The 21,419-nt window shown below is 33.5% G+C and overlaps 1 protein-coding gene and 2 long non-coding RNA genes across 9 annotated transcripts; 1 reads left to right on the forward strand and 2 right to left on the reverse strand.

Moving 5' to 3' along the window:
* Nucleotides 1–1,020: 1,020 nt before the first annotated feature.
* LOC114820135 (uncharacterized) lies at nt 1,021–3,523 on the reverse strand. The gene is made up of 3 exons (XR_003767532.2): nt 3,393–3,523; nt 1,203–1,263; nt 1,021–1,072 (listed from the first exon to the last, which is right to left on the reverse strand). It is a non-coding gene; the product is annotated as an uncharacterized lncRNA (long non-coding RNA).
* Nucleotides 3,524–11,470: 7,947 nt separating this feature from the next.
* On the forward strand, nt 11,471–20,273 carry LOC103408545 (S-formylglutathione hydrolase-like). Of its 7 annotated transcripts, XR_003767571.2 has the most exons (11): nt 11,551–11,783; nt 12,562–12,679; nt 13,509–13,556; nt 14,305–14,501; nt 14,715–14,813; nt 14,897–14,962; nt 15,181–15,247; nt 15,871–15,930; nt 16,018–16,080; nt 16,384–16,461; nt 16,926–17,228. XR_003767571.2 is itself a non-coding variant. In XM_008347386.4 (7 exons), exons 1-7 carry the CDS (start codon nt 11,637–11,639, stop codon nt 15,187–15,189), a joined length of 684 nt encoding a protein of 227 aa, XP_008345608.1. In that variant the 5' UTR covers nt 11,471–11,636; the 3' UTR covers nt 15,190–15,446. The 7 variants fall into 7 exon arrangements, 2 of the variants coding, with proteins under 2 accessions (XP_008345608.1, XP_070665067.1); XR_524984.4 differs by lacking the exon at nt 16,384–16,461 and having other exon boundaries at nt 16,926–17,598; XR_003767572.2 differs by lacking the exons at nt 15,871–15,930; nt 16,018–16,080; nt 16,384–16,461; nt 16,926–17,228 and adding an exon at nt 20,067–20,273.
* LOC114820177 (uncharacterized) lies at nt 18,900–21,137 on the reverse strand. Its single transcript, XR_011573644.1, has 5 exons — nt 20,998–21,137; nt 20,348–20,408; nt 19,965–20,024; nt 19,815–19,877; nt 18,900–19,032 (listed from the first exon to the last, which is right to left on the reverse strand). It is a non-coding gene; the product is annotated as an uncharacterized lncRNA (long non-coding RNA).
* Between the last annotated feature and the right edge of the window lie 282 nt (nt 21,138–21,419).

Here is a 21,419-nt window from a genome sequence, read left to right on the forward strand (position 1 = left end):
TTACATTCAATGAAAATCATAAGTGTTGACGAGGCAATTATAACTATGAATGCATGATACAATTGCCAAGAATTCAATTAACGCGATTGTGATAAACAACCTTCACTACTCATGAATATAAACTTGTAACGATTAGGTGAAACTCATTTATATTCTAGCATCTAATTCATGCATGAAAACTAAGTATGCATCCTTAATAAACATACAAGAATCAGTTATGAATAAAATAGATAATTGAATTGCAATCACAACTTATCAAATCACAATTGGAAGAAATCAATTCAAATCTCAAGCATATTCATGGCTTCAAACTTCCCCTTAACTAAATAGGGGTTTAGCCACTCATAATTGCAACAAAATTAGAAAATAACAAAGTAGACATTGAAAGCAAGAACGAAGTACACCTAAAACGCTCTAAAGTTCCAAGCTTGAAACGCCAAGGACCTTTGTTTTCACCACCTTGTTGTAGGACAAGTGTCTATGATGTGTATGGATATATGGATGGAATGGATTTGCACGGCTAAGAGATGAAAGTGTATGGATTGGTGAGATGTAGTATGGCTAGATGAATGGATGGAGGTCACGGCAAGGAAATTGTGTTTGTGAATGAAGTTGTGAGATGTGAAATGTAGTGTCTTTGGATGATGGCCCCCAAATTATGGTGAAGGGTGGATGTATTTATAGGCTAGGGAGAGGAGTGTATGGAGTTGTAATGAGTGGATGTAATGGGTGTAGTGGGTGGATGTTTGGTAATGAGTGGATGTAATGGGTGTAGTGGGTGTAGTGGGTGGATGTAATGGGTGTAGTGGATGAGTGTTTGGTAATGAGTGGATGTAATGGGTGTAGTGGATGGATGTTTGGAGAATGGATGTGTTGGGTGAAATGAGTGGATGTAGTGGTAGGTGAATGTGTGTGTTGGGTGAAATGAGCGTGCTAAAATGGTTATTTATAGGGAGAGGATGATGCACAAACTTCAAATTTCGTCCATTCCTTTTGGTCCAAGCATATGCCATCCATTCCATGCCTAAAAATGCTCCAAAATGCACTTATTTGCCACATTAACCCTTTGGACCTACAAACACACGAAAATAGCTTAAAATACTAAAATAACTACGAACTAACAACATAAATGCCAAGAAACAAGCTAACTAAGTCGCATAAATATGCTCCTATCATTGACCAACTGACCAACATTTTCTTACCAACACATTTGTGGTTGACGTTGAGAATTCCTCTCATAAAGCCACATATGATTGTCCACAACTGAAAACAAGATTTGGAAGGTAAATTTTATTGGAAACATATGATTCTAACTACATACATGCATGTGTTATTGTTTTACTTTGAGATTTGTTTAGAATGATAGTTTGTTAGAAAAACCTAAATTTTATTGGAAGCTTTTGGCTTTTAAGTTCAAATGGAATCTTAGCATTATCAAATTATCAATAATCCACATATTGATTGTTGGTAGATAGTCCTTAGTTCTAGCAAAATCTAGTTAGAATTTCAGCGTCACTAAAATTTTGGTATGAACTATGACACAGTAATCTTAATCATATACCATTACACAATACCAACTTTAGAATATATGTTAGAACATGGTTGAAGCACCTTTCCTCAAAGTTAATATATGTGGGCAAACAACCAATTGAGATTGCGTTAAAAAATTATGGCTAACAAATCTTTTGTGCGTCATCCTTAACTCAATCAAATGACCAATACATTGTCTCTTCTAAACCTATAAACATATTGTAATCTTTTCATTCAACATGTTAAGTAACAACATTTTAACCTTAAACTACAAACACAACCTTGAGCAACATCTACTCACAAGAATCCAGGGTTCCATACCAACTCAATGAAACCAAATAGGGAAAGGTATTACAGACCCCTCAACAGAATCCAATGAAGATAGGGTTTCGAGCCACTCAACGAAACCAATTATGGTAAGGAATTCCACACTACTCAACGGAATCCAACGAAGATAGGGTTTCAGACCACTCAATGGAACCAATTAGGGAAAGGGATTCCAAGCCACTTAACGGAATCCAAAGAAGATAGGATTATGGGCCACTCAATGGAACCGACTAGGGAAAGGGATTCTGGACCACTCAACAAAATCAAATGAAGATAAGGTTCCGAACCATTTAACGGAACCAATTAGGGAAATGGATTCTAGACTAACTTTGGAGTGCTTATGGTTCCTCAATGAGGATTAACCAGGCGGAGTCACCCTTAGAATGTGTATGGTCTCATAGTGCAGATTAATCAGGCGAAACCATAGGCATGCATTCAATAATGTGATTCCCCAATGTGGATTAACCAGGCAGAACCACCTATGTGTATAATGAGATCAAGTAGGCAGTGATGCCTCAATGCAGATTAACCAGGTGGAGTCACTCTTAGAATTTGTATAATCCCCAATGCAGATTAACCAGGCAAAACCATAGACAAGCATCCAATGCAAATTAACTAGGCAGAACCACCTATGGGTATAATGAGATCAAGTAAGCAATGACACCCCAATGAGAATTAACTAGGTGAAGTTACTCCTAAAATGCGTATAATCTCCAATGCAAATTAAGCAGGCATGATAATGGGCAATAGACATAAACATAATAACATGGTCCACTAACCAAATTAACCAAGCAGAATCATCCATGTACCACATTGCTACATGGTGTAGTCACATCATCACACAATATACATTCTACAACATACATTAGTTTACCATGAATCACAATTGCAAGCACACATACATCTAGCCAACCAATATTTAATCAAACTGACATATAAGATATGCGGAATAATTCTAATGTGGTCCTTGACTTATCTCTTCATACTAGAATCTACACATTATCATTGTTGTCTCAATAAACAGGTAAATTCCGATAAGGTGCCACTTGCATGCAAATTGAGATATACATCCCCAAGATGGCTCGCTGACCAAGGTAGGCCCATAAGACTCTTATCTGGTTTCTTGTGATTCTAATTTCAGTATTTAAGACCAATTCGAGACAATTGATCAAAAGTCAACCTTTGGTTAACGTGGTCATCTGTAAGGTCAACAAACCCTACATAAACCAATATGGAAGGTCCATATATTTTATTTCCAATTTGTAAGTTTCTAAGATCCTCAAATAATGGGCACAACAATATATTAAAATTTCATAACGATCCAACAGTCAAATCTTCGCCTACCATAAAGGTTTAATGGCGGCCATTTACGAAACTAGGCTCAAACGACGAAAGCACACCAAACAGATATTGAAAACAGATTCAGGGCATCAATATTAGCTTAGAAACACAACTTGTCGGAATTAAAGACCAACACCAAAATTCCCATAAATACACGAAAACAAATATCGTGACGAGTGGAGTAAGTTTTATACCTGACACTAAGTCTGAAAGTGGACAGAAGACGATGAAATTGTCAAAAGTCCCTCGAAAATCGTGAATGGCGCACGCACGGTGTGTCGTCGTTCGACGTCTGATTGAGGAGCTAAGCCTAGAGTTTGTAGCTAGATCTAAGGTGAGTCGATCCCAAGTTGTTTGGGTTATTGTAGTTTTGCGAGCTTGTCGAAAAAATGCGAGAAACTCATTGCATCACTTAAACAATGTGGCCTCGAATTGCCACCTCTAGTTGTTTCTTGAGTGAATCTTGGATGGGTATTGATCTTGGGGTCACGAGCTGCATTTTGGTGGTGGTGGCGACGATCATAAGTGCAAGAAAAGGAAGAAATCGACATTTTAGGAACTAGGTCGTGATCAATCACCTCTCCTCCACGTATGTTGTCGTTTAACTTTCTAAAAGAGGAAAGGCTACTCCAGCCTTTTAGGGTCTTCCCTATGTGGACTCTGTCAAAAGACAAAAATGACCTTGACTTTAGCGACTGGTAATTTCTTCATTAAAGCTCTATTTTGCAAACGGTTTTCGTCCACGTGTTCATGGGATTGAGATCTATTTGAAAAAAGTCTATAGAATTTTAATAACTAATTACGAAAATTCAAACTTTGTAACGAATTAACTAAAGCTCTAATATGAACGAAAAGAAATAATGTAAAATCTTGCAAATACAAAATACGTAAATTACAATTGTGAAATCCGAGAACATATTTCATTTGATATGTAAATAAATTGATTTAGTGAAGCTGGTAGAAAAGACAAAGGCGATTTTCTGGTATAAAGCAAAGAAGGTGTAACTTCGTATCTTTGGAGCACTAAATTTTACTTTCAAACCTTATTGGATATTGGGAATGAACGATGTGCACATGATAAACTGGACAAGATTAAAAAGAATCGAGTTTAAGGATTTCTTCACACCTTTTTTTGTGCACATGATAAATTGGATAAAAACACAAAAATATAAATTTGAGAATGAAAAATGCATAATTCAAAACTGATAATGAGTTAACAATGAAAATACAAAAGATGGAGGGATCGCCATGCAAAATTCCATCGGTGCCAGTTGCTAAAAATAATTTTTTTATGAGGAAGTTGGTTGTTTCTTCAATATTCATTTCTTTATTATAACTAGCAAAGACAACACAAGTAATATAGGTAAAATAAATAAAATAGAGTTTAAAACCACCGAAACTAGAATGAAATCAAAACAAGACATTTAGTATTGCAATATAAGTGGTTTTGACATACCCTTTACTAGATAAGCACATGAAACTAATAACAAAAAAAAAATTAACTTGTATGTCGATTACATTGCCCCTTCTCTATCCCAACCAGCTATTATGACTCCCGTATCATCAACCACTCCATAATTAGCTAAATCATCAAAAGTATCACCCATTTTAATATCAACGTTTTGATCCGTAGGTAAGTTGATTTGTTACTTCATCTAGTTGTGTTAAGTAAACAAGAGTTAGCACATATCCTTAACCCCTGTAACTATGAGTTTCTACCATCTAGATAAGTTCCTTTACTTACATTTGTTCCCACATCGTTAAACTTTTTTTTTTTGTAAGGAAATAGTCATCAAATACTACACTAACCATCTTACTCGATAATGAAAACACTTTAGGTGTGTTGTCAGTATCTACAAGGGGTATCATAACACAGCAACGAAACAATAAGAAAATATCAACCAAATAAATCATGAACGAAAAGTCATCTTTATCAAGATATCAACCAATTGATAGCCTTAGTGTCAATCATGTTTCTCTTAGATGGAATGTCTATTGGTAGCCTTACTATACATAACAATGTCGTTGAAATCACTAAAAGAATGAAAACATATGAAGTGCTATATAATGTTAAGCCTCCAAACATCGATAGTAAAAAATAACAGTTTTTTTATCAACATGTTTATGCTTTTATTGGTTAGGGTTTTGTTCTACAATAGTAGATGCAAGTGACTTTGAAACTTGAAAAAAGAAATGGTCTTATGACATAAACATTGAAAGTGATTTTGGGGTGTGTTTAGAATTTTTAATTTACTTTTAAAACATTATGAGGTCTAAATAGTCATTTTATGTAAGGGTATACAAGTTACTTAATAATAAGTTTTAATATGGGGCGTATTTAATAATTTGTGGGGTGCTAACAAAAAAAAACTCTATGAAAATAAAGGTAGTCGCTTATATTTGACATTTGCACTATGTAGGAGCCATCGATGGATCATTTATAATTTTGCACATTTGTTCAAATATTAATTATTATGTTATAATAATAGTGATTCATTTGTTTATGCTTCGTTTGCACCATTTGTCAATACTTCATAATCTCAGACAAAATTAAAGCATAAATACAACAAACTTATAGTACCACCTATTCCTTACGACGTCTAACAACAATTGAGAACACTTTTATCCATAAAAATCATCTCCAAACAGTATACACTTGATGTAAAGCATGTTACATATCATGAAATTTTTTAAGTCAATATTAATTTTTATGGTCTAATAAGTAATATTTTAATGTCATCATAAAAAATGTTGCTAAAACTAATATTTTCGAATGAAGTTGGTTGTATCTTTAATTTTCATGTAATTATAGAAACTACCAAAGACAACACAATAATATAGATAAAACAAATAAAGCAGAAATTTAGAATCACCAAAACTAAAATAAAATCAATACATAAAACTTAGTATTGCAACATAGTGGTTTTGATATACCCCTTTACTAGAATTAGCTCAACTCTTTTTTATTATTTATTATTATCCATTTCTATAAGTGAATCATGAAGTATATGACTATCGATTTCCGAGAAACAATTGTAAAATATAGTAAATAAGAACATGAAAATAATAACTAAAAAAAATCAAACTTTATGATGCATTACATTACCCCTTCTCTATCTCTACTAGCTATATGACTCCCGTATCATAAACCATTTTTCTCCATTATCATCTAAATCATCAAAAGTATCACCGACTTTAATTGCAACGTTTTCATTTGTAGGTAAATTGACTTATTAGTTCGTTTAGTTGTGTTAAGTAAACAAGAGTTAGCACATATCCTAAACTCATGCAACTATGAGTTTCTACAATCTAGATAAACTCGTTTACTTACTTTTATTCCCACATCATTAAACTTCTTTTTAATAAGGAAATAATCATCGAAGCAACTATGAGTTTCTACAATCTAGATAAACTCGTTTACTTACTTTTGTTCCCACATCATTAAACTTCTTTTTGATAAGGAAATAATCATCGAACTCTGCACAAACCATTTTACTTGATAATGAAAACACTTTAGTTGTGTTGTATCATTATTTATAATCAAGTTAGAGGAAAATTGATGTTGTTTTCCATTCTTTTTACAGAAATCGTATTGTTAAGAGAATGATTTGATATAGTAGGAAATATTTGCATGATAACCTTTTAAAGGTTACTGCTTTCATAACTGTAAAGGAGTGCATTTTTATGACTATAGACCAATCACTACCCTCATTGAGTGGATTGATGACTCCCGCAATGACATTATGGATCACAAATTGGGCCACATGTCTAAGCTGGTTAAATATTTCATTAGGGATGTCCTGATTGCTTGTTCATACTTAGAGTCCCAAAACGTCTTTGGTGTTACCATAGAATTAGGGACCATATTTATATACAATAGTCAAGATAAGGCATTTTTGCTCTCTTTCCCATTCAAGGGGTCTTCACTACCTAACAATCCATATTCTCAACAAGTTTTTGCTGCAATTGGGGATCTCTTCAAACGCAGGAATGAACAACTGCCTTTCGATGTTCAACATCTATGCTACATTCTGTTCAAATCCTCTTTGTATGTGTTGCTATTCTGATTTAATTCCTGCTATATAACATTTTGTTTTACAAAGCATTATAATCCTTTGGTATGAATTAATTGCTTTTATTTCCCTTAATTCCACTCTTCCTTTATCTGTCTCTCTTAAATTTTTGTCCGCTCTCCTTGTAGTGGATGATTTCGGATGATATTTTCCCTTATTTGTCTCTCTAAAAAACATAAAACTATACGATGCATTACATTACCCATTCTTTATCTTTACCAGCTATATGACTCGTATCATAAACCACTTTTTCTCCATTATCATCTAAATCATCAAAAGTATCACCGACTTTAATTGCAACGTTTTCATCTATAGGTAAATTGAATTATTACTTCATCTAGTTATGTTAAGTAAACAAGAGTTGACACATTTCCTAAACCCATGTAACTATAAGTTTCTACAATCTAGATAAGCTTGTTTACTTACTTTTGTTCCCACATAATTAAACTTTTTTTTGGGTAAGGAAATAATCATCGAACACTGTACAAACCATCTTACTTGATAATGAAAACACTTTAGTTGTGTTTTGTCATTATTTACAAAATATAACATTAAAGGCACTTGTGTTTGACATTCTTATCATGTTTGAGTCATCGATAGATCATATTTGCAGCATTTGTTCAAATATTAACTATTACGTTCTAGTAAGTAATGATTCATTTGTTTATGTTTCTCTTGTACATTTGTTCAAATGTTAACTATTATGTTATAATAAGTAATGATTCATTTGTTTATATTTCTCTTATACCATTTGTTTATACTTTACAATCTAACACAAAACTAAAGCATAAACATATCAACCTTTTAACACCACATATTGCTTAAAACATCTAAACAACACTTGAGAACATTTTTCTCCATAAAAAAAAAAACACTTTATTTTAGTAGGAAAATAATCATCAAACACTATATTCATTTGTGTACTTAAAAAACTCTTTGAATTTTCTAGCTTGACAATATAAGTGCCCTTCAAAGAGCGCAACATAAATAGTACTTATATCTCAAAGTAAATTTTTTTATAAGCTTCTAAAACATCGTGTTTATGGATTTATTCGCACCTTTGTATGTGCATATGATAAACTGGATAAAAAGCACAAAAGTTATATTTGAGAATGAACAATGTATATTTCAAAATTGATGATAAGATTAACATTGAAAATACAAAAGATGAAGAGATTATCATGCAAAATTCATCGATGCCATGATCGGAAAATATTGCTAAAAATAATATTTTTAGCAAGTACATATTATTATATTCTAATAATGATGATTCATTTGTTTATGTTTCTCTTGCACAATTTTTTCATACTTTACAATCTTAGACAAAACCAAAACAAACCTATTTTTTTTTTTAACATCTAACAACAATCGAGAACACTTTTTTTCATAAAATCATAAAAAAAATACACTTTATGTAACACATTATGAAATTTGTTAATCAATATTAATTATTATGGTCTAAAAAGTAACATTTATGATTGAAAAATGTTGCTAAAAATTATATTTTTAGAGCAATGTTAGTTGTAACTTCAATTTTCATGTTTTTATTATAACTAACAAAGACAACACAATAATATAGGTAAATAAATAAAACAAAAGTTTAGAATCACCCAAAGTAGAAGTTTTTATAAGCTTCTAAAGCATCAAGTTTATGGTTTATTCGCATGTATGTGCATATGATAAACTGGATAAAAAACACAAAACTTATATTTGAGGATGAACAATGTATATTTCAAAATCGATGATGAGTTAACAATGAAAATACCTAAGATGACGAGATCATCATGCAAAATTCATCGATGCCATGATCGGAAAATATTGCTAAAAATAATATTTTTAGCAAGTACAAGTTATTATATTCTAATAATGATGATTTATTTGTTTATGTTTCTCTTGCACCATTTTTTCATACTTTACAATCTCAGACAAAATTAAAACAAACCTAATTTTTTCTTTTTAACATCTAACAACAATCGAGAACACTTTTCTTCATAAAAATCCTCCAAAATTTTTCTTTATTATAAGAGCATGAAAATAATAACTAAAAATTTATCTCAAAAAATACATTTATGTAACACATCATGAAAGTTTTTAACATCTTGGGTTCAATCTCAAAGCTCTTTCTTTGAGATACTTATAAGATGTGAAGGCACCTTGATTAGATTTAAAGCAAATCCTATAAAAGATAAACTTTTTAGTTTTTGTCACTTCAAGAAATTGAGACACTACCACATATAACATGTCAAAAATTTAATAACTAAATATTTATTTTTCTCAATTTGGAAAAATCAATAAAGGAATATATTTATTTGTGTACTTCAAATAGCACAACAGAAATAGTGCGTCATCTGTCCAACTTTTTTCATCAAAATAGAATTTTTTATAACATTCAAAGACATTGACTTTATGGATTTTTCACACCCTTGTATGTGCACATGATAAACTGGATAAAAACAAAAAAAATTATATTTGAGAATGAACAATGTATATTTCAAAATTGATAATGAGTTAACAATAAAAATACAAAAGATGGAGATATCATCATCCAAAATTCCATCGGTGTCAAGATCGAAAAATGTTGTTAAAAATAATATTTTTACCAAGTACAAGTTATTATATTCTAATAATAATGATTTATTTGTTTATGCTTCTCTTGCACCATTTGTTCATGCTTTACACACATAATAAATTTTTAACACCGCATATTACCTACAACGCCTAGCAACAATCGAGAACACTTTTCTTCATAAAAATCATTCCCAAACAATACAATTTATGTAACATATCATGAAATTTTTTCAAATCAATGTTAATTATTATAGTCTAATAAGTAATATTTTGGTGTCATGATCGAAAAATATTGCTAAAAGTAATATTTTTAAAGCGAAGTTAGTTGTAACTTCAATTTTAATGTCTTTATTACAACTAGCAAAGACAATACAATAATATAGGTAAAATAAATAAAATAGAAGTTTAGCATCACCAAAATTAAAATGAAATTAAACAAGAAACTTAGTATTGCAGCATAGTGATTTTGACGTAACTCTGTACTAGAACCTTCTCAACTTATTTTTACCAGTACCCATTACTATAAGTGAATTATGAAGTATACGACTATCGATTCCCAAGAAACAATTATGAAATAACTATATAATAACATGAAATTAATTAACATTGCTATTTTTAAATTTTCATTATTTAAAATGTTGACTGTAACCATAATGAAGTGGTCATATAGAGTGGCGGAAGTGCCAAGCGGTGGCTTTCGGCAATATAGTGGTCGTGAAGGTGGTGCCTTTGGTGGTGATGATAATAGTATGGGTGAAATAGTGACAGCGGGTGGTGGAGTAAGGGTGCGAGCGGTACAAGTGATGGGGTGGTGATAGTGGTGGTAAAGTTGGGAGTCATGATGAAGGTGGCGTCGGTTGTGACGACAACCACAAAATGTAACCGATGTGATAAGATGCATGGTAGTGGTGGCAGTAGTGATGAAATCATGGTGATGGTCATGATAAAGTGGTAGTAGTTGAGGCGTTGTGGTGGTGGTGTCGGTGATGATGCCCATGGGAATGACTATGGTGATGGCAATGGTGACAATTGCTGTAGTGGAGTGGATGAGATGGTCATGGTAAGGTGATGGTGGTGGCAACATGGTGGTGGAAGGATAAATGAACTCCATCAAAATCTTAAAGAGATATGCTGGATTTGATGTGACAAAAACTTATTACAAAAGAACTAAAAGTCTATGAAAATTCTTTAAAATCAATAATTTTTTTAATACAAAATCATAATTAAATATCACAAAATTTTCATAAATTTTATGAATTCATAAAGTCTTTATTCTATACAAGATGACGTACTCCTTACAAGTCTAATCTTGAATACACTAGATTCCAGAGTCGAGTCCATAATACTCCATATACGATACACTCACCTTAGAATATCGTTGGGTTAAAAAGGAGCTAATTAGGCTTTGCACCCCTTTGGTGTAGAGTCAATAACATTTTGGTCCATTTATTTTAACATTGACACTTTATTGCCATTCTTTTAGTGCAACTTTCAAGTTAACTTTATATCTTGACATATCACTCGTTTAATTTTTTTCTTGCATGAAGTCAAACTATATTACTAATGACAAATACATTAACAATTGTTGTATGACTATTGGTATTATTTGTAACTTTAGGTATTAAAATGTTAATTTTTAAAAGAGATGCACCAAAGTTTTACATAGACAAAATTACAAAGGTGTAAAATGCAATTACCAAAACAGTGAAACTGACAATCGGAGAGCACCGATCACTACTTGTACCGAAGAAAACTTCACTCAGTTCTGAAGAAGCTCAGCGAGAGAGAGAGAGAGAGATGGAGACGAAGCCGAATGAGATCAGCCGCTCGAAGATGTTCGGAGGGTACAACAAGAGGTACAAGCATTTCAGCCTTACGCTCGGCTGCTCCATGACCTTCCACATCTACTTTCCTCCTTCTCCTTCCCTTTCCCACCGATTCCCTGTAAGTTCTTTCTCTCTCTCTCTCTCTCTCTCTCTCTCACCCATGTGTAACCTCTTGAAATTTCATTTCCCAATGAATATACTATTTGGGTTTTTATCTGATTGTTATATTGTAGGGTTATGTGGCTGAAATCTATTGTATTTGTGAGTATATGGTGTTAATTGATAATGGTTTTGCTATACTTGATTGAGAAATTTTGAATTTAGTATCCCTTAATTTAGTTTACAGACCCGCCCGACAGCTCGGGTTCTTATAGGGCAGACTAGTAACCGAATTTATTGAAAGTGAAATTAGTTATATGGTACATACAACATTATAGTTGCAAATTCAGTCATCCCTTATTACCATCATAGACAAGGAATTTAAGATAGGGAAAAGGAAGCTTCCTCGATTTATTATTTGAATCGATAGTTTTGTCTCACTGTCTTAAAATCTATGAACAAAATGAAAGAGGAGATGTTTGTCTTCCTTAGAATTAAAAGTAGGGACAATCGTTGATGCTTGTAGCACTACTTGACTTAGTTTTACATCATAAAATTTTCGCTGGGTGCAAATAATTGTAAGCTGAAAAGTTTTTCATAAAGTTTTCACTGGAACCTTCTATAGCTGAAATGATTCGCATAAATTTTCTCTTGGCATTGTTTGTTTAGCATTTTGAAACTACTTTCCCGTACTTCTTCATGTTCTTGAATTTATTTTTCGAGTTTTCTTTTGTCCATATGATGCTATCAAAGTTTGTATGTTGCAATGTGTGATAATCAAGTTTTTTGATGAGAAGGTACTTTACTGGCTCTCTGGCCTTACCTGCACAGATGAGAATTTTATAACTAAATCAGGAGCTCAATGTGTTGCCTCAAGTGAGGGTGTTGCTCTGATTGCCCCTGATACATCTCCAAGTAAGTCGGCAGCCCTTCCTGCTTTTAACTCCAATTGATTATTGTGTCTGTGATGCTAGCTTTAATTGCTTTTTGTGGATGTGAAAAAATTATTATTGTTGTTTGTCCTTTGGCTAGGCTTTCAGGGAAGTAGGACTGATGTTAGTTGGTAACCTTTTAAACAACTTGACTAGCGACCACAATGGGCAACTGCTTGGGTCATGTATTCAAATGTCGTAGAATGTGACATAATCAAGTAATTTGATGTAATAACCATGGTATTTCGCCATTCTGAGCGATTGACATCCAAAAAGAACACAAGTTGTTAACTTATAATGTGAATTGACCGCAGCCGTGAGTTTCATGGCACATTTTGTTGTTAGTTTCCCATGGATAATAATGACCTTTAAACGTTTTTATATCATAAATGTTCACTTTTTGTTGTAATATAGTTGGGCTGGACCTTGTTCCTTGTTGTGTGTCCTGACAAGTAGCCAAAGTCCCTCCAACTTTCATCCAACTTTGTCTAATCACTATAAGTTAATTACAGCCACTTCCCACAGACACAGAAATACAGAGGAAAAACAAAATAAAAATTAGGAGTGTCACCACCAGTAAAAATGCAAAAAACTGGGGATAATATTGTAGATTATTTGTAAATATAAAAAAAATGCAGTAAATAGTCAAAACTACATTTGCTGTTAGTAACTAACCCATTATTTCTTTACGGTTACTTTTTCATTTTCTTATGATAGGCTGTCATTTTATATGTTCCATTCTAAACCACCATATATCTTTTGTTATTATGTTCCTATTGTGCTCACTACTTCTGCATGTAAACTATTAATAGGAGGCTTGTCTATAGAAGGAGAGGCGGATAGCTGGGATTTTGGTGTAGGTACGCAACATTAGACTGTTATATTTCATTTTATGAAGTATTACTGCAAAAATTGCCTTACGTTGTATGGGATTTGCGAACTGTTACTTTACTCAGGACAGATAACCTTTATCTTGCAATTGTATTTTAAATTGTTAAAATGGAAGCACTAATAGTTCTATTATTCGGAAAGGGAAAACAATATGGTCAAGTGTATCTTAAAGGTGGAGGGAGAGTCAATAGGGATCCCCTAGATAAGGCCTAAGTTTAAATCTAGTTAAGATGAATTAGGGGTCACCGCCGCCAACACCCCCCCCCCCCCTCCTCCTCCTCCTCCTTCCTCCTTCCTCCTCCTCTCCTCCTTCAAATACTGTATGCCCTATTATTTTATTTTTTTTGGGCAAGATGTTGAACCAGTAAGAAAAATGTGCATAAAATGAGTAGAGAGGAGATGAGGATGTTTGAGGTGTATAAGCAGTAATACTGGAAAAGGATGTTTGTTCACGTACAAGGTGGATATAAAAATGTGTAGGTTCTAAAGAGGCAGAACTCTAGAGTTTCCTGCAAAATTTCTGATTTCTTGAGAGTTTCCATGCAAAAGGTTATATATATATAAATATAAAATAAATTACTCAATGCATTGCTATAATGCAAACTCCTTTTAGTTAGCAAGAGGGACAAGTTTTGCCGGGTAGTGGGTTTAGGGTTTAGCTGTTAAGAACCATCACTGAGTTTTGTGTATGTGTGTGTGCATTATCTCCTCAAACAGGTGCTAGATTTTATCTCAACGCTACTCAAGAGAAATGGAAGAACTGGCGCATGTACGACTATGTTGTCAAGGAGTTGCCACAGCTTCTGAATGAAATTTTTTCACAGCTTGATACATCGCGGGCATCTATATCTGGTCATTCTATGGGTGGGCACGGTGCTTTGACAATTTACCTGAAAAACCTGGATAAATATAAGGTAGGACCGTAGGAGATATAAATATTTTACCACAATTTAGCTTGCTTTTTTTTTTTTTTTTTAAAAGAAGTTGACTGTAATTTAACAACTTTGGAAAGTTCAATTTTTCTATAAAAGTTACTGAGTTGCAGGGGAGCTTTATGCAATTATTGGAGTGGATTCATAGGAGAAACTTACATTGAATCTAACTCGTTTGTGTAATTCATTTTCCAGTCGGTATCTGCCTTTGCACCCATTGTGAATCCTGCAAACTGTCCATGGGGCCAGAAAGCTTTCTCAAATTATCTAGGTGGTAATAAAACCGATTGGGAAGTAAGATAAAAATCTAATTGTTTTAGTTCTTACCCATAATCCTATGGTCTTTAGTTTGTAACAAGTTGAATGCAAAAATGCAGGAATATGATGCCACTTCCCTTGTTAAGAAGTTTAATGATGTGTCAGCTACCATTTTAATTGATCAAGTAAGATAATGATGTCATCTAATCTTCATCATGTTCTTTGTTGTTGTGACAATTGTTAAATTTTTGTGGTCCACCACTATTTTTGAAAGCTTGAGCTGTTACTTGTTAGGATGCACCCACGAGAGTATTAGAATTTTTTTAGGGTAGGTGAAGAATAAGGTGGGGGGCATAGAAGCACTCAATAAGGATTTTAGTTACTTTATGATCATGTGATTCAGGACAATTGAAGTTGGAGCTGAACGATTCCAGATCCCTGAAATTCCTTTTAGCCCATCCATGGTTCAGGTAGATTTCTTATACGCTACTTGGTGCCAACATATTATCATCTGTTTTCTGATTCCGTTTAATTGAGGATTCTGAATCCAGTTTCATCTTAGTATGTGAACCCTGGCTAAAGTAAGATATGTGATTCATCTTAGCATTTGTTTACTATGCAAAAATCTCAAACATTTGTTTATGGAAACAAAATTTATGGCTTGAAAAACATGTCTTGAGTTTGTTTATGTGGATTGTTATAATATTTCTGATCAGTAAGTAGTTATCAATTGGCTTTAACAGAATAATTCTAATATTAAGTTATCAACTTCTTATGAATTGTGGGAGCTTGGCCAGTTTCATAATTTTTTTATGGAGTTGAAGCATTTTATATTGCAATATAAATATGAAAAAAATAGTTGGACCCCATCATAAATTTAGCTTTTAGTTGCACCTGATAAGAAATTTTGGATCCCTTATGACAGATGTTACTGTGATGTCAACTTTAGCAAATGCTTTTGATGATGTAGTTTGTGGATGGAATAGTTGTAATAATATGTAATATGTCAATGTTAGCACATTCTTCTTTTTATTTTCTAGCCTGTTGCATCTGTTATATTATGTTTATCTATTTTTTTTGTTGAAAATATCAGGAGATTGATGGTATCGAGAATGCTAAGAATATTGCTAGTCATGCTGGTTTAACTGAAATGGTACATTGTGCTTTATTTGACGATGAGTGTCTACTTCACCATCATTTTATGAACTTATGGTGAAATTCTCGTGTTTGTTCTCTCCAGGTTATAAACTGCATTAACAAGTGTGAGGGGTGTCATCATGCTGAACTTTATAGCAATATACTGGTAAAATGCATGAAACCACTTTTTTTTTCTCCCAAGTAATTAACCAAAAAAACAATAGCATAAATCAATTTATTATATAGACAACAAGATGTAAATGAGTATCTTTTGCTGACCTAAGGCCCCGTTTGGGGTTTGCTGTGCTTTTAGAATAAGCTGTTTATTTTGAGGACCTAAAGTGTTTGGTCGTTGAAGATGTAGAAGTTGTGGGTCAAAACAGGGGAAAGAGTGCTTCTAAAAAAATGATTTGAACAGAAGCGGAGCCGTTTAATTAAATATGTATGTATTGTCCTCGCTTGTTTTCAGAAATGACGTGAATTACCCTGCACAGTTTTCACCCTCGGTGAAAACTAGTTTCAAAGGAAAATGCTTGGGTACTCACTAGTAAGTACTCATCTTTTGGTTTTGTCAAATACTATTTTAACACTTGCTTTATTGTTTAAAAAAATAATGAACATGTTATTTAATTTTTCTTAGACTTAAAAACAAGAAACACGTGCCTTTTTTTATTGGGCCAAATAGAAAAGTGAGTACATAGAGTACTCATTAGTGACTACTGTATTATCTGGTTTCAAATATTGAACCTTGAGGTGTTGATTGACAAGTGTGGCAAGAGAAAGTGTGGGGCATCCAATATGGAGTTGTGAAACTTTACTTCACAGCTCATTATTCTTTTTTATTTTTTCTTTTTAAGCTCAACAATATCATATGCTAGGCTTAGTGTTGCAAATTATAATGGGCATATAATATGCAGACTTCCTATTCGCAATAAAAGTGCATTCTCTCTATGGGATTCCTTGTCCTGCTTCAGGAACTAATTTGGTTTCTTGTGTTTTTATATTATACAGCTTACTTGAGGCACAACTTCAGTGCCACAGTTGAAGGAGCGTCTTCAGAAAGATGTGTAGGAGGTATGGCTTTTCAAAGAAGCACTGTAATGGCTTTTGATCTTTTATAGGTTTTTCCCCACCAATGTTTGATTCTCGCTCCCTTAATCAGTGACAGATTGAGAGGATTAAAATAGGTGAATTCTGTAAAGGGGGAAGTTATTGCCCATTCCCTAAATTTCAATTGACACTCCTTTTTATTATACTTTTTTATGCACAGAAACTTTTGAATAATTTTGAGTGGAAGTAGTTAGATTGATAAAATTTTGGGGAGTGCCAGTTTACATTCTAAAATTATTCGTACTCAGTCTTGTATGAGCCACTTTGACTCTTGGAGCAAATTTTGGTGATGTGGCTCTACATATTTAGTTGGAAAGTGGATTTGTGGAGTTTGTTGGAGATGCTCTTATTGTATGGATGAAGCATCAAAGTGTCATCTTCTATTTGCAGAGGTCTTCTTCCCATCAAGTTAACGTATTAACGAGACCGAGTAAAAGTATGCAGTGTTTCTAGTTCTTCACTCTCTTTGTACATGCTACAACAGATAAATTGTGTTCTAATTTATGTAGTAAACCTTCATGCTGTAATAATAGTGGTATTATGAAATTTAATGTACGGAAATACTTCCATGCAATTTGTCTTCCCTGCCTTGTTATTTATGCAGTGTTTGGGTAGGTGGTAGTCTATTGGCATGTCTTGGTTCATTCCAGCGCATGTGGTTAACCAATGAGTAAGTGTCATATTTTAGTGTGTGCTTGCACTTTGACTAGTATTGGAGTTACACATCCTTATTCTATGAACGTTTAAGCCATCATGACATGTGTGGCAGTTACCTAATCATATTGTTGGAAAGCGTTACCTAATCATATTTGGTATCATGTAAATGTTATTGATATATTTGAAGACTATGGGTATGTCAAGGCAGAAGAAAAATGGGAGTTTTATAAGGACATCTAGTATGAATTCGTATTTGTATATGCTTGAATCACAGCTTAAAGCTATAAGCCAAAGACCTGGGTTTAAGCTGTGAGGTCTTTGGCTTATAGCTTTAAGCTGTGATTCAAGCATATACAAATACGAATTCATGCTAGATGTCCTTATAAAACTCCCATTTTTCTTCTGCCCTGACATACCCATAGTATTCGAACCTATCAATAGCATTTACATGATACCAAATATGATTAGGTAACACTTTCCAAAAATATGATTAGGTAATTGCCACACATGTCATGATGGCTTAAACGTTCATAAAATGAGGATGTGTAACTCCAATACTAGTCAAAGTGCAAGCACACACAAAAATATGACACTTACTCGTTCTTGGTTAACCACATGTGCTGGAATGAACCAAGAGATGCCAATAGACTACCACGTACCCAAACACTGCATAAATAACAAGGCAGGGAAGACAAATTGCATGGAAGTATTTTCCGTACATTAAATTTTATAATACCACTATTATTACAGCATGAAGGTTTGCTGCATAAATTAGAACACAATTTATCTGTTGTAGCATGTACAAAGAGAGTGAAGAACTAGAAACACTGCATACTTTTACTTGGTCTCGTTAATACTTTAACTTGATGGGAAGAAGACCTCTGCAGATAGAAGATGACACTTTGATACTTCATCCATACAATAAGAGCATCTCCAACAAACTCCACAAATCCACTTTCCAACTAAATATGTAGAGCAACATCACCAAAATTTGCTCCAAGAGTCAAAATGGCTCATACAAGACTGAGTACGAATAATTTTATCATGTAAACTGGCACTCCTCAAAATTGTATCAATCTAACTACTTCCACTCAAAATTATTCAAAAGTTTCTGCGCATAAAAAGGAATGTCAATTGAAATTTAGGGGATGAGCAATAACATCCCCCTTTACAGAATTCACCTATTTTAATCCTCTCAATCTGTCACTGATTAAGGGAGAGAATCCAAATTCAAGAATCAAACATTGGTGGGGAAAAGCCATTACAGTGCTTCTTTGAAAAGCCATACCTACTGCACATCTTTCTGAAGACGCTCCTTCAACTGTGGCTCTGAAGTTGGGCCTCCAGTAAGCTATATAATATAAAAACACAAGAAACCAAATTAGTTCCTGAAGCAGGACAAGGAATCCCATAGAGAGAATGCACTTTTATTGATAATAGGAAGTCTGCATATTATATGCCCATAGAAATTTGCAACACTAAGCCTAGCATATGATATTGTTGAGCTAAAAAAGAATAATGAGCTGTGAAGTAAAGCTTCACAACTCCATATTGGATGCGCCACCCACTTTCTCTTGCCACACATGTCAATCGACACCTCAAGTCCAATATTTGAAACCAGATAATACAGTACTCACTAATGAGATAACATGTTCATTATTTTTTTAAACAATAAAGCAAGTGTTAAAATAGTATTTGACAAAACCAAAAGATGAGTACTCACTGGTGAGTACCCAAGCATTTTCCTTTGAAACCCAGTTTTCACCCATTTTCCTTTGAAACCTAGTTTTCACTGAGGGTGAAAACTGTGCAGGGTAATTCACGTCATTTCTGAAAACAAGCGAGGACAATACATATTTAATTAAACGGCTCCGCATGCTTCTGTTCAAATCATTTTTTTAGAAGCACTCTTTCACCTGTTTTGACCCACAACTCCTACATCTTCAACGACCAAACACTTTAGGTCCTCAAAATAAACAGCTTATTCTAAAAGCACAGCAAACCCCAAACGGGGCCTTAGGTCGGCAAAAGATACTCATTTACATCTTGTTGTCTATATAATAAACTGATTTATGCTATTGTTTTTTTTGTTAATTACTTGGGAGAAAAAAAAAGTGTTTTCATGCATTTTACCAGTATATTGCTATAAAGTTCAGCATGATGACAACCCTCACACTTGTTAATGCAGTTTATAACCTGGAGAGAACAAACACGAGAATTTCACCCTAAGTTCATAAAACAATGGTGAAGTAGACACTCATCGTCAAATAAAGCACAATGTACCATTTCAGTTAAACCAGCATGACTAGCAATATTCTCAGCATTCTCGATACCATCAATCTCCTGATATTTTCAACAAAAAAATAAATAAACATAATATAACAGATGCAACAGGCTAGAAAATAAAAAGAAGAATGTATTTTGAACCTAGAGGCAACTATCCAGAAAATATATTTTGTTTTTTGGGTAGATACTTAATAACCATTTTAACAGCGTGACAAGATGCAAAATATCAAGCATTGATGTAGCAAACAGAAAAACCAAATTGGCTAATTGAAAAAAGAAATTCGCATCAATACTAGAAAATAAAAAGCTTTAATAATGCAATAGACAAAGTACACTCGTAAAATCATTGAAACACATGAGAAATAGGAAGAACAACAAACCGTGATGTGGAGCTTCAGAGAATCTGCACAGTTTTTCCTTCATTGCACTAGCAAATTTCCTCTGCCACAAGAGAAAAAACTCAAGAGAATAGATAAATAAAATGACTTCTAAACTTAAGATCTTATGGTCAACTACAAACCTTGTAATAGTTTCTGTAGCTTTCCGTCCAATTAAAAAAAAAAAAAAAGTGTGTTAAAAGCATGGTAGAAAAAATCGATAATATCGGCAATATTTCGCCGATATTATCGTTTTTTTGGAAGTTCAATCTTTTTTTAACTATCCAAACGATTTTGTTAAAATATCACGATAATATCGCAATATTTTTAAAATTATCGATAATATCGCGACATAATACTAAAAAATACTTAAATAAGTTGAGAAAACTCAACACATACTTCACTTGATCATAGCCCAAAGACCGAACAAGCTATGCTTCTCTCAACAGGGGAATGTGGGTTTTATAGGACTTCATGATTGCCCACTGCCCTCGCATGGGCGACGTGGGACTCGCCCAATGGGAGAGAAAATCAGAATTTCGGCCGAAAATTTACACTCACTTTAAACGGCCATAACTTTGTCAAAACTCAACGAAATCAAGCAATACAAAAAACGAAAGTTGTAGCCCTCGAAGAGATGAAGAGAATGGTACCTCACATGACGTCTGACTCGTCGTGGTTTGGCCGAAAAATGCCTCGAAAGTCACTACGGTCGCCGGAAACTGGGTAAGATTCAAATGAGTATAATTTTTTCAATACTCAACGAAATTGAGTGAAACAAAAAGAAAAGTTGTACTACTCAACGAGACGAAGAGATTGATACCTTGTACGCCGGCCAACTCGCCGTGGTTTGACCGGATGAATTATAAAACAATTGACACACTCCTGGCTTCCAAAATTCAATTCTTTTACTTTATATAAACTTGAAAAAACATAATCGGCATCCAAATTAAAGTTTAGTCTTATTCAACCTATTGATTTTCAATCGTTAATTGATATACTATAATTTGAAACTTCAACGCCTAGACACATGCTTATGTGTAAGAAATTTAAAGTGTCAAATTCGGCACATTAT

This window comes from Malus domestica, chromosome 12 (genome assembly GCF_042453785.1).
Source record: "Malus domestica chromosome 12, GDT2T_hap1".
Taxonomy (NCBI): domain Eukaryota; kingdom Viridiplantae; phylum Streptophyta; class Magnoliopsida; order Rosales; family Rosaceae; genus Malus; species Malus domestica.